Source organism: Balearica regulorum, chromosome 3, assembly GCF_011004875.1.
Source record: "Balearica regulorum gibbericeps isolate bBalReg1 chromosome 3, bBalReg1.pri, whole genome shotgun sequence".
NCBI lineage: Eukaryota > Metazoa > Chordata > Aves > Gruiformes > Gruidae > Balearica > Balearica regulorum.
In genome coordinates this window covers 8,083,850-8,096,313 of record NC_046186.1, presented here as the reverse complement: position 1 = coordinate 8,096,313, position 12,464 = coordinate 8,083,850, and the positions used below count along the sequence as shown (strand labels likewise).

General features: G+C 45.4%; 1 protein-coding gene across 2 annotated transcripts in view; it reads left to right on the top strand.

Annotated features, from left to right (window-relative positions):
* The window catches only part of EVA1A (eva-1 homolog A, regulator of programmed cell death), a 218,722-nt gene that overhangs the window by 74,689 nt on the left and 131,569 nt on the right, over nt 1-12,464 (top strand). For both annotated transcript variants that reach the window (XM_075750485.1, XM_075750484.1), the window contains exon 3: nt 2,383-2,506. In XM_075750485.1, coding sequence (XP_075606600.1) covers nt 2,383-2,506 — 124 coding nt within the window. The remainder of the gene's footprint in view (nt 1-2,382; nt 2,507-12,464) is intronic.

Below are 12,464 nucleotides of genomic sequence, written 5' to 3'. Positions count from 1 at the left end.
TCTCCAGAGGTCCCTTCCAACCCCTACCATTCTGTGATTCTGTGATTCTGTGGAATATATGGAGTAAGCAAGGTTAGAGTAGAACAAGGTGAAGTAGCAATACATGAAGGCTGCCCATATTCATCATTTTCTGAGGATGGTAAGTAATTGCCTTTGGTCCTGGTGCTAAGCCTAAGGACAGATGAACAAGTGCCACTTATACATCGAAACTGAGGGTTTCACAGAGTCTTCTTGTTGGCCTAACTCAGTCTCAGCTGAAATCCAGAGTGGTTTTCCCACTGGTTTTAATAGCACTTATCACGTTGAAGGCTTTTGAAAATCCCACCCATGTGCTATGAACAGGTTTGTTGACCAAAAACCTGAGTCTGCTGCGTCAGAGAGGAGAAGGATGCCCCTGTGGGAAAAGAAGACATTTGGGGTGCTGCTTCTTTCCCTTTGCTCTGTATTCTTAGCACTGCTTGGGAATAAGCACCGCTGTGGCTGTACAGTACCAGCAAACAGGTCTGCAGTGATTTGGAGAGGATTCTCTCTGGATGTGAAGCACTCACGAGTGGCTCCAGTTGTTCTTTGCCTTGTGAGATCAAAAGAGGTATCTGTGTAGAGGCCTCACTTAAATTCCTTTGCAACTCATTGGATTTTGCATTAAATTAAATTTCACATGCTGAGTGAGCAGTCAACCCTTATGAGCCTAGAGAAAAGACTATGCTGTTTCTATGCATTTTAACGTGACGGTCAAGTTGGGGCTAATGCTCCCAGGCACTTCCTTCAGTGTTCACCTCTCAGCCTTTCCATCCTAAGCCCTGTATTTTGAAACGAGATGCCTGCATTTTATTACCTTTTTAAGTGGAAAACAACAGCATATGTTCTCTGCTCACTAGGAAAGGCCTGAATTGTCTTGGATTGAACTTTAAAATAAAGGTCGGACTTGAGGCAGGCATGAATTCTTGCATGTCTCAGCCCAAAAGGTGAAAGCTTTACGAAGTTATGAGCAACCTTCCAGTTTCAAATTGCACTTGAAACTGGAACAGCTGCTGTTCCTGTTGTTCAGAGGGTGATATTCAGAGTTGTAATGCTAAAGATAATATGTATATAATGTTTGGGGAGAACTAAAAAATACAGGAGTCACTGAGGCAGAGAGAAAACTGGTTTGCATGGTGCATGGTTGAGAAGGAATAGCTTTTGTGTTAATGGCACAGGGATAAGATTGTGGGAAAGCCCAAATATCGAGGTGGGTGTAAGAAAAGGGAACAGGGAGAAGACAAAAGAGACCGGGGGAGTCTAGGAGAATTTCTGAGAAAGGATTTTCCAGTGCCTCCTTGCAAGAGAAAATTAATTGTTTTGGGACTGGAATTCACAGCTCTGTATCACAGGGACTTAGTGAGGCTGGTGGATTACCTCGCTCTGTGGTCTCAAAATGCTCTGACAGGTTCATGTGTGTCAGGCAAACATTATGGTAATTTTAACGCTTTGGGGGCTCTACAGGAGTACATCAATATTACCTAAGCCATCCAGCTGAATTTAAAACTTAATTACTGCCCCACTTAAAATATTCCCTCCCCTCACTTCTGCTTTAGAGGATCATAGGGTTAAAAAAAAATCATTAATCTTCCTTAATGAAGCTATTTTCTAGCAGGAGACAGAATGTCTTGCCCCTGTGGATTCTGAGATGGAGTTTTGATGAGTGTTATGAATGGGGAAGTGGGGAGTGAGCACTAGAGGAAAAGCATACAGAAAATGGGATGGCACCCAAAATGCCAGCGGTGGGGGGGACCCTCCGACTCGCAAGCCCTTGCTGACTTTAGCTAAAACAAACATTATAGTCATGGGGGAAGAGGAGGGAGCCCTATTAAAAACTAAGTTGGCTCTATAACAGTGTTCCCACCACAACTACTAATTACTGGAATGCCAGCAATGGCCAAAACTTTTATATCACCGAGGCAAAAGCTCTCTTGAAAGCTGTGGTTGAAATTGTGCATCTCCTGAGAAATCTAAAGCAAAATGGTGGTGGCAGAGTTTGGGTCTCTGCTTTTAACTGTCAAGGCTGATCGATGTCCTCAAAGCTGCTTCTCCTGGGACAGTACTGACTTAAACTACAATTAAATTGCATGCAAATGTTTCAAAATCTCTGTGACTTTCCCAGTGCAAATCCCTCCTTTTGCATGCATGAAAGGGAAAGACATCATGCTCCTTAAAACAGTGCAAGGCTTAGTCTTCTCCCAGCCCACGGCTTCTGCGGTACCCACTGTGTTGAGCACCATTGCCTGCCTCATGTGGTGGCCAGTTCTCAAGCTTGTCTCCGTTTGATGATCCCTTTGGTGGAGATACTGAAGTGCTTTTGTTTTTCTGTTTCCTGTGCGTGTCTGTGTGCATCCCTGGCTGCAGAAGATGCTGGATGAGTGCCAGGACAGGCGGAGCTGCCAGTTTCTCGTCAACAGCCGGCTGTTTGGCGCAGATCCGTGCCCTGGAACCGGCAAATACCTCATCGTGTGGTACAAATGCAGGCCAAGTAAGTATCTAGCTATTGAATCTGTTTGCTCTGGCGAGACCAAAGCATTTTCATACTTAATACTCGTCAGACAGGCCTTGTAGGACTTTTTGTTCCCTTCTACCTTTATTTTCGGTGTAACGTAACCCCCCGGGTGCAGAGCGTTTCCCCTCGCCCCCTTGCTCGCTGCCTTGCTGGGATGCTGCTGCTCCGGCTCCTTCCTCCTTGCTGGCAGCCCCAGTTGCAGATTGTTTTTGCAGGTGCCAGCAAAAGCCTTTGCCAATGCTGAGCTCACGCTGTCGGCGGTAGGTGGGCTGCTCCCGCTCCCATCTGCAGCCCCTCTCCTGTCCCAGTGAGCTAGGGGGACTTGTCCCGTCTCCACCTGCCCCTCCAAAGGGAGCGGGAGCTCTTTGCGTGGGCAAAGACTTCAGACCTGGGTGCCTAATGCAGGCACGGAAGACGGTGGTGCAATGGGAAGCTCACCTACCCACGCCATGCCATAAGCCAGCTTTTAATTGCTCCCAGGCTGAGATCAGGCTGGGAAATGTTAACCTGGCTTTTGTGTGATTTTGTGTTTAAATTAAATGGGGCCGGTGCCTGGATACTGGGAGTGCAATCACGCACGCTGCGGAGGAGTGAGCCTGATGTGGCTTTGGCCCAGGACAACCAATAACCTCTTGGCCAATTCCTGGCCCCACTGGGGGAGTCAGCACAGCCTGGGCACCGTTCTCCATCAGCATTTTGGAAGCAGACGCACTAGTCTGGAGACGGATAGGGTTTGATGGTAGCCAAACTGTGCCAACGGATTTCAGCTAGAGAACAGGCCCTGACTCTATTTGAATTAATAGTCTGGACATGGCATTTCAGACCAGCCTAATCCCAAGATGTTTAGAAGACATACCTAACATGGTTCCAGCATCATATCAGCAAAATTTTTGGGAAGAAATAAAAAAAAAGTTTGCACAGGGAAGAAAAACATACGTGATTTCAGAAAAGGTTTGAAACAAAAGCAAAAACATTCTGACTCTGCCAGCAGCGCAGAAGACTTTTGCAAGCAGATAACTGTGCTACTGAGGTGAAGGGATCTGGCAAGATCTGTGATGAATTCAGATGAAAAGTAGGTAATGAAGCACCTGCATTTTTTGTGGGGTTTTCACAAGTGATTGTAACATCCCTGGTTGGGTGAGAAATGTATCCTGGAGAGAGCGGTGATTAGCAGGGTGTTCTGACAAGTCCTCCTAAACGTGCAGGTTTTGTATCAAAGTTCGCTTGAGAAATCTGACTATTGAGGCCTGTGTTGAACTTCTGAAGGTACTTCAGGATCCCATCTGTGCATAAATATTTATGGCTTGCATTCTTTGCTAATTACAGATATGCTAGCAAAGGAGGAGTTCGTGTGTGTGCTGGGTAAGTGATTTTCCTGAAAGAGAGCAGGGGAAGCTGCTTGAAAACATTTCCTCAAGACATTTTTCAGGCAGCTCCAATTTTGCAGGGTGAAACAAGGTAACCTGACACAAATTATTGTTTCTTAGTTGCTGGGCAAACTTTTGATCAGACCCTGCTGGTTTAATAGCAAGATTTGAAATATGTAAGGATTAGCCTTGCACAGAGATACCAGGACATGGTCAACTTTTCCTTGATGATTCAAGATGTTAATTTTGAGTCTCAGAAGCACAGTCTAGTGCTCGTGTGAATTCAGTGACCGTTCAGTAAGCCTTTTCACCCTGCAGTAGGGAGAAGGTTAATGAGAAGACTGAAGAAAGATGGATCCAAAGAATGCAAAATACAGGACAATGAGAAATTTTGGTGGCCTTTTTTGAGTATTGAGTATATGAGTATGGTTTATGAGCTGTAAATGAATCTCATGCAAGGCCTTCATGTTTAAGAGCTGATCCCCAAAGCTGAATATTGATCTGCTCCAGAAAGTCTGAGCACACAAAATTGTAACCGAACTTCACCAGAGTCCTTGTTGAGAGCTCACTGCCTGGCACATGATTTGATCCATAACTTTATCAAAAGACAAATGCACTTTTTGGGGCTATGTTTCTGTTCCTGAGTTTGTCCTTCTTAACAGTAGACAGGACAGAAGTACTTTCATAAGAAGCCATTTAAGGTCTGAATTTCTTCTAGAGACATCTATTCCCTTCCACTGCCTATTAAGGGAGCTCCCTACATCTACCTGAAAGGAGGTTGTAGCCAGATGGGGGTTGGTCTCTTCTCCCAACTAACTAGTGATAGGACCAGAGGAAATGGCCTCAAGTTGTGCCAGGGGAGGTTTAGATTGCGTATTAGGAAAAATGTCTTCACCAAAAGGGTTGTCAAGCATTGGAACAGGCTGCCCAGGGAAGTGGTTGAGTCACCATCCCTGGAGGTATTGAAAAGGCATGTGGATGTAGTGCTCAGGGACGTGGTTTATTGGTTAGACTTGGCAGTGCTAGGTTAATGGTTGGACTTGATGATCTTAAAGGTCTTTTCCAACCAAAACAATTCTGTGATTCTAAGGGAGCCTGATGTACCATGCCACTGAAGTAGGTGCCTTGGTTAAGTGCCTACCTAGGTAGAACAAAGGTGAGTTTTCCAGTATACAGGTATGCGAGGCCACTTTTGGAAGTGGCCTGCAGAGTTTGGACAGGATATCTTTAACATAAAATAAGGATGCCCAAGCCCTCCCACTCTCAGAGGCATGCTGGAGACTCAAAAGGCCCCTGACTAGAGGTAGTTATCTAAAAAGAAAGACTTCCTTGAAAGAAAGCAAAACTGAAGTTAGTGACATTTACTTGTACCTTTGCTGAAGAATAAGTAGATGGTGCAGTCATTCCCTGCAGCCACTGTCACTGCAGTTATGCCTCTCTGATATTACGTTGTGTTTGAAATCTAGTGGTTTCGATGCTCACTGGCTGTATGGGGTTCACTCGCAAGGCACGGTGCTATTTTGGTTTCTCATGGGCAGAATTTCAAGGAGATGGAGGACTGTAAATCACGTTGAAATGGAAAGCCCCAGATTTTCCAAATGGTGGGGCTCCAGGGAGCAGGGCGATTGGAGCAATCCCCGCTGCACTAACCACTTTGAGACTGCTTTCGCTGGAAGCTGGGAAGACTCTTGCAGAGGTTTGGTGTTGAAGCGTTGTGGTTCACTACTTCTAGAAATTCAAAGAAATATTTCAGACAAGTGCTTGCTTAACTAGAAGCAATGAGAAATTCGATGGCTTGTGTGCTTTGGGAAAGTCTTGTGCTCATTGTGGTCCCCTCTGATCCAATGGATGGATCTTCGGTCCAGTGGGCTCTCATCTTGCGTGTACAGGACTCAGATACGTGCTTGGGACTGCTTTTAAATGTCAGATGTTTGGCAGTCCTGAGTATTCTCTGTGCCTGTAAATAAATAAATATCCTATGTCTGTGTATACTTTTAATTTTAAGGTACAGAATATTTAAGGAGATCAGAAATAATCAATAAAATGCTCTATTCTGTCTCAGGTTGGAGCAAGTGAGACGACTGATTTATTTGTGCTATGTGATTTGAGGGCCAAGATTCATCAAAGTGTATAGGGAGTTATCTTTTATTTTCTTTTCATAGCATGCGGGCCTTAGCTTCTAATATGCACCAACCTTTGGGAAGATGTTCAAAAGCACAGTACAGGTCTCAGCAGAGCACAGCTATGATGTCCTTCTAAACCTGGGAGTGTCTCTGCAAATCATCCTGCTATGGACAGCCTCAACAGAGACCCCCCAGAGGGACCCTGCAGGTCAAGGCTGGGACGTGTTGCTGAAGCAGTGAAACCTGGAGTTGTTCTCCTCTGCTATAGATATAGCCTGGCATTTGGCACTACCTGGGGATGGTTTCCAGTGGGAAGTTTGGATACAACCACCCTGTTTTAGAGGCTAAAAAAGTTGATGAGAATGGCTGTGGGGGGTCCTGTGCCAGTTGGTCTCAGCGTGAGAGAAATGGCACATTTAATTTATCAGGGCCAATGTAGCCTGAGATCCACTCCTAAAGCACACTGAAGCCTAGGATCAAGCCCTGAACACAGAGAGGACTTCAATTTCTGGGGTACCTTTCAGGATCATTAAAGAATTGCACACAAATCCAATTATTTCTCAGGTAACATGCGGATTTGATTTAGACCCATTAAGCATAATTACCGGGTAGGCTGCAGGAACATATAATTAGAGGGAATTGACATACTATTTAATTGGTCTAACATGAATTCCCTCTAACTGAAATCTGGATTCACCAATATTATTCAAACAGTTTGGTGTTTGTTCATCTCCCTCACTTCAGAGACAGAGAACCGTGTAAGATCGTGTGTTATTGTAAGCTAGGAAATATTTGCTCTGTGTGCCAGACTTTCCGGAGGGGCTGCGTGGTCTAATCCTGGCTGGGAACAGGATCTGTGTCTCTGCCCAAGTCGTGCTGAAGAAATAACTTCACCTCTCTGCACCCCAGCAATACCACTGCAGCTGATTTTACCAGGGTTGGTTGCTGCTCTGGGCTATTGTACAAGCAGGGATCCATCTGCCCCTGCACAGTATCCATTTACCTATGGTGGCTTTATGGATGGTTGTTTAGGGGGTTTTTTTTGGCTTTGTTATTTCAAAAGTGCACATGCTGCTGAACAAAATGGGGACATAACTGCTTGCTTGTATCTGTGAAGGGATTCCTTAGGATGAGATGTGTTGTCTGAGTGGCCATTTGCTGGCAGCGCTGTTGAGAAAGGAGAGGGCTCCTACCCTGCTTATGTGGCTTCCCCCATGAGTCCCCCATGTAGTGCCCTTCTCTTGTCTCCTCCTCTGCCATTGCCTTGCTGTCCTGGATGTACTGTCCCCTTCTCAGCTCTGAATAGAGCTGCAGCCCCCTGTAATGCTATACTGGTATTTTCCCTCTTCCCTATCAGGCAGTTGCTACTTTAGCTTAGGACTTCAAGGATTCAGGGAGAGATAATCTCCATCCAGTGGTTTTTTTTTAAACTATTATTATTTTTATTTAATTTTAAAATGCTGTGTGGAGCAGCTGGATGTGATAATTGGAGGCTGGCGGGCGCGAAGCCTCCCTGTATTAATCATCCCAGCGATGTAACAAAGTGTAAATCCAAACTTTGCTGCTCTCCCTTCTATTCACAAACATAAGACTAAAACCTTTGAAGTTTCAGAAAGCCTGGATTGTGACCTGGGCTCCAATTGCAGCTCAAATCTGTCTGTAACAATACAAAAACATAATTGTGAAAGGCACATCAAGGCTTTGAGAAATGCATCTGGGGAGGAAACTTGTGTTTGTTGGCAAAGGGTGAAGTGCCAAAAGTTTGTGTGGGGGTAGAAGGTGGAAAGGGGGTGGGGGAGGTCACTCTGTTCTAGTTCAGAACCTGTAGCTTTGATTTATGGAAAAACCTTTGTGCTGAGAATTGACCTGGAACCATGTTTTGATGAGACCAGGCGGTCATTTTCTCCAACATAGATTTAATTCTAATCTAAGAGGTCCTGTTAATTCTTGTGAAATGTCAATGACTTTTTTCAAACATGGGAATGCCCATCCTCATGTCCTTGCCAAAATCTTGCTCAGGTAACTTTATTTTTCTTAACAGCCCTAGGCAATTTTAATTAGAAAGCAACTGGATTTTAAAATCAATTAGGAATTAATTCCAGTTAGATAATCTGCTGATAAAAATGTCATCTTCAGGTTTGCACTCTCTAACATATAGTGATGGAGCTGACATGCTGTGTCCTGGCAAATTCTGCAATTATTTTGCCAGTGGTACTTCAAAACCTGTACAAGCAGCAGAAAACCATCACTTGTGGCAGAGCTTTTCCAGCTATCAAAGAATTGCAAAGAGTTGTCCTCTGTGTTGGTGATTCCCAGTTGCTGGTGAATGTGAAGCTGCTTTATGTCTCTTGGGGAATTGGTCAGGTCTCCTCATCAGATTTCAGTTGGATTGACTGAAAAGTATGGAAAGGACATTTTGGAAGGACCACCTAGGCTTGAAGTGTCTTCGCCTCTGTCTTCAACACTGATGATGGGCTCTAGGACCCCAGTTGCCCCGAGTTGGAGGACCATGACTGCGGTAACGATAAACTCCTAGCTGACCCTGAAATTGTGTGGAACTTGCTGCTCCACCTGGACGCATCCAAGTCCATGAGGCCCAATGGTAATCATCCTAGGGTGCTCAGAGAGTTGGCTGATGTCATTGTGAGACCTCTCTCAATTATTTTTCAATGGTCTTGGGAATCTGGAGAGGTCCCAGTTGACTGGAAGCTGGCAAATGTTGTTCCAATTTTCAAGAAGGGCAAGAAAGAAGACCCTGGTAATTACAGGCCTGTCAGTCTCACTTCAGTGTCCTGGTAAAATTATGGAGAAAATTACACTGGGAGTTATCGAAAAACACCTGAAGGACAACGCAGGCATTCGTCATAGCCAACACGGGTTTGTGAGAGGAAGGGCCTGTTTAATAAACCTAGTTTCCTTTTACAACAAGGTCACCCATCTAGTTGGCCAAGGGAAGCCAGTTGATGTCATTTTTTTAGCTTTCAGTAAAGCTTTCGATACTGTCTCTCACAGTATCCTTCCGGACAAAATGTCCAGCATACAGCTTGACAAAAACATAGTGCGATGGATGAGCAACGGGCTGACGGGTCGGGCCCAAAGAGTTATGGTAAACAGGGCTACATCACGCTGGCGGCCAGTCACTAGTGGGGTTCCCCAGGGCTCCATTTTAGGGCCAGTTCTTTTTAATGTTTTCATAAATGACTTGGATGTAGGACTAGAAGGTGTCATGAGCAAGTTTGCAGGTGACACCAAATTGGGAGGAGTTGTTGATTCCATTGAGGGTGGAGGGGCCTTGCAGAGAGATCTGGACAGATTGGAGAACTGGGCAATCACCAACCGCATGAGGTTTAACAAGGGCAAGTGCTGGATTCTGCACCTGGGAAGGGGCAACCCTGGCTATACATACAGACTAGGCGATGAGACGCTGGAGACCAGCCATGCTGAAAGGTACTTGGAGGTCTTGGTCGACAGCAAGTTGAACATGAGTCAACAGCGTGCCCAGGCTGCCAGGAAGGCCAACCATATCCTGGGGTGCATCAAGCACGGCATTGCTAGCCGGTCTAAGGAAGTGATTGTCCCACTCTACACTGCGCTGGTGTGGCCTCACCTCGAGTACTGTGTGCAGTTTTGGGTGCCACAGTACAAAAAGGACATAAAACTATTGGAGAGTGTCCAAAGGAGGGCAACAAAGATGGCGAAGGGTCTAGAGGGGAAGACATATGAAGAGAGGCTGAAGTCCCTTGGTTTGTTCAGCCTAGAGAAGAGGAGACTGAGGGGAGACCTCATCGCGGCCTACAGCTTCCTCACGAGGGGGAGTGAAGGGGCAGACGCTGATCTCCTCCCTCTGGTGACCAGTGATAGAACCTGAGGGAACGGAATGAAGCTGTGACGGGGGAGGTTTAGGTTGGGTATTAGGAAAAGGTTCTTCACCGAGAGGGTGGTCGAGCACTGGAACAGGCTCCCCAGGGAAGTGGTCACAGCATCGAGCTTGACTGAGTTCAAGAAGCATCTGGATAACGCTCTCGGTCATATGCTCTGATTCGGCTGGTCCTGTGTGGAGCCAGGAGTTGGACTCGATGATCCTTATGGGTCCCTTCCAACTCAGGATATTCTATGATTCTAAGTGTATGCATCTTGTTCACCTTTTAATTTGCCTACAATCCATTCCTTCAATATTGAATCTAGGGTGGTCTTTGTCATTGACTTTGCTGGGCTGAGGATTACACCTCTTCTGTTAAATTCAGTGAACATGGCATGAAAAGCCTGGTCTCATCACACATCCTCAAGGCTTTCACTCCTGAAGCACAATTTGCAAAATGCTGTCAGCAAGAGCGGAAAGAACAGTTTTTGTAGAAATTTCAAATGAGAGCAAAAAGGGACCTAAATGTATTCCTGGTCCTTTTAACGCTGGTGATTGATTTTTAGTGCTGGGATAGATTGGCAATTCAGTAGTTATCAACCCTTTCAGAAAAGCATTAATCTTCTTTGTAAGACAGGTTTATTGGTGGCAGGAGAAGTTCACTGTATTGTTCGCTGCATTGCTTTTTGGTGGGCTGTTGAATGGGCACATCCTTCTGGCCCAGCCACCGAGGCAGCAGAATAGGCCTTTTACCTCCTGCATTCATCAGCTTGCTCTTGCTTATCTGTATTATTTCAAAACTGTTAATGTGGTGCAGGGAGTGGAAATTTATAAGGGCAATAAAACCTCAGGCAGCAAACGCTGTGGCGCTGAAAAGGTGTGAATAAAGGAACGCTATAAATAACAGAGGACAGCTCCATCAGCCTGTGGTTGGGGTCAGAGAAACTTTAATGCTAACGATTAATATTGTTTTAAGCCGTTGATGCACAGAGATTTTCAGGCACTGTCAAATAGCCCTATTGCTGTAGCACACTAATCACTTGACTGTCAGGAGCGGGATTAAGAGGAATGTGTGATTTCATTGTCAGCGAATGCAGAGATTATTGTCAGCCCCTGCCCCCACAGAGAAGGAAACTGCTGCTGACCCAGGAGAGTTAAAAAAAAAAAAAAAAAATAAAATTCCAGCTTTTTTTCAAGCCTCAGCAGTCAGCCCTGATTGACATAATGAGGAGCCAGCAAAGACCAAGGTGCTTCCTACTGATGTAGGTGAAAGATTGCCTTTGCTGGATCAGGTCTCCAGTATCCATATGCGAACCACTGAAAAAAGACAAATTCTGAAACCTGCCTAAATTGTATAAATCACAGAGCTGTGACTTTTATAGATCCCCTTTGTCCATTTGCATTTAAGTTTTCTGTGGGGTCCTAGGAAAAAAACAAGGGTAAAAAAACCCCATTTAAGCCACAAATTTTCAGTGAAGGAGATGGAAGTGATACACCACAGTCTTTCTGTACTGGGACAGGTGAGTCAATAGCATTGCCAGAAGGAACTGGGAGCTTTTGCCCTCACGTACTTATAGAATCATAGAATGGTTTGGGTTGGAAGGGACCTCAAAGATCATCTAGTTCCAACCCCCTTGCCATGGGCAGGGACACCCTGCAGTAGACCAGGGTGCCCAAAGCCCCATCCGACCTGGCCTTGAATACTTCCAATGACTGGGACATCCACAACTTCTCTGGGCAACCTGTTCCAGTGCCTCACCACCCTCACAGGGAAGAATTTCTTCCCAATATCTAATCTAAATCTACCCTCCTTCAGTTTAAACCCCTTACCCCTTGTCCTGTCACTACACTCCCTGATAAACAGTCCCTCTCCATCTTTCCTGTAGGTCCTTTTAGGTCCTGGAAAGCCACAATCAGGTCTCCCCAGAGTCTTCTCTTCTCCAGGCTAAACAACCCCGACTTTCTCAGCCTGTCTTCATAGGAGAGGTGTTCCAGCCCTCTGATCAACTTTGTGGCCTCCTCTGGACTCACTCCAACAGCTCCATGTCTTTCTTGTACTGTGGCCTCCAGAGCTGGATGCAGTACTCCAGGTGGGGTCTCATAACAGCGAGAGAAGAGAGAGATCCAGCCCATCCTTCGCTGTTGTGGGCCCCTGTGATACCTTTCTCCATCTGATGATGGAGACTGCATTGTGGATGGTGCTTCGGGTGTCATGAGTGGCTTTGGGTGCTGCAGGACACAAAGTGGTCTGGGAGCGTTCTCCCAAGAAGAGCAAAGGGGTGTCCTTGGGGCAATTAACCAAAATAAACACAACGAAAACAAGTTTTTAAAAATGAAACCCATAAATCTAAATCTCAACGTGTTCCTACTGTGGTAGCGGATTGCAATAGCGGAATGATAGATTTCAAGATTTTCTGGCATACTGGTGGAGAACTGTGAGAAGAAAAGCATGTCCCAGAAACAATATGCTTACAAACCAAATTGAGATGCTGCAAAGGTTTACTTTTGTGAAAGTTTAGATCTGTTATATTGAATCCATACTTTAAACTGTGTGTGTAGGCCTCACAGAATAGGGAGGTGAACTT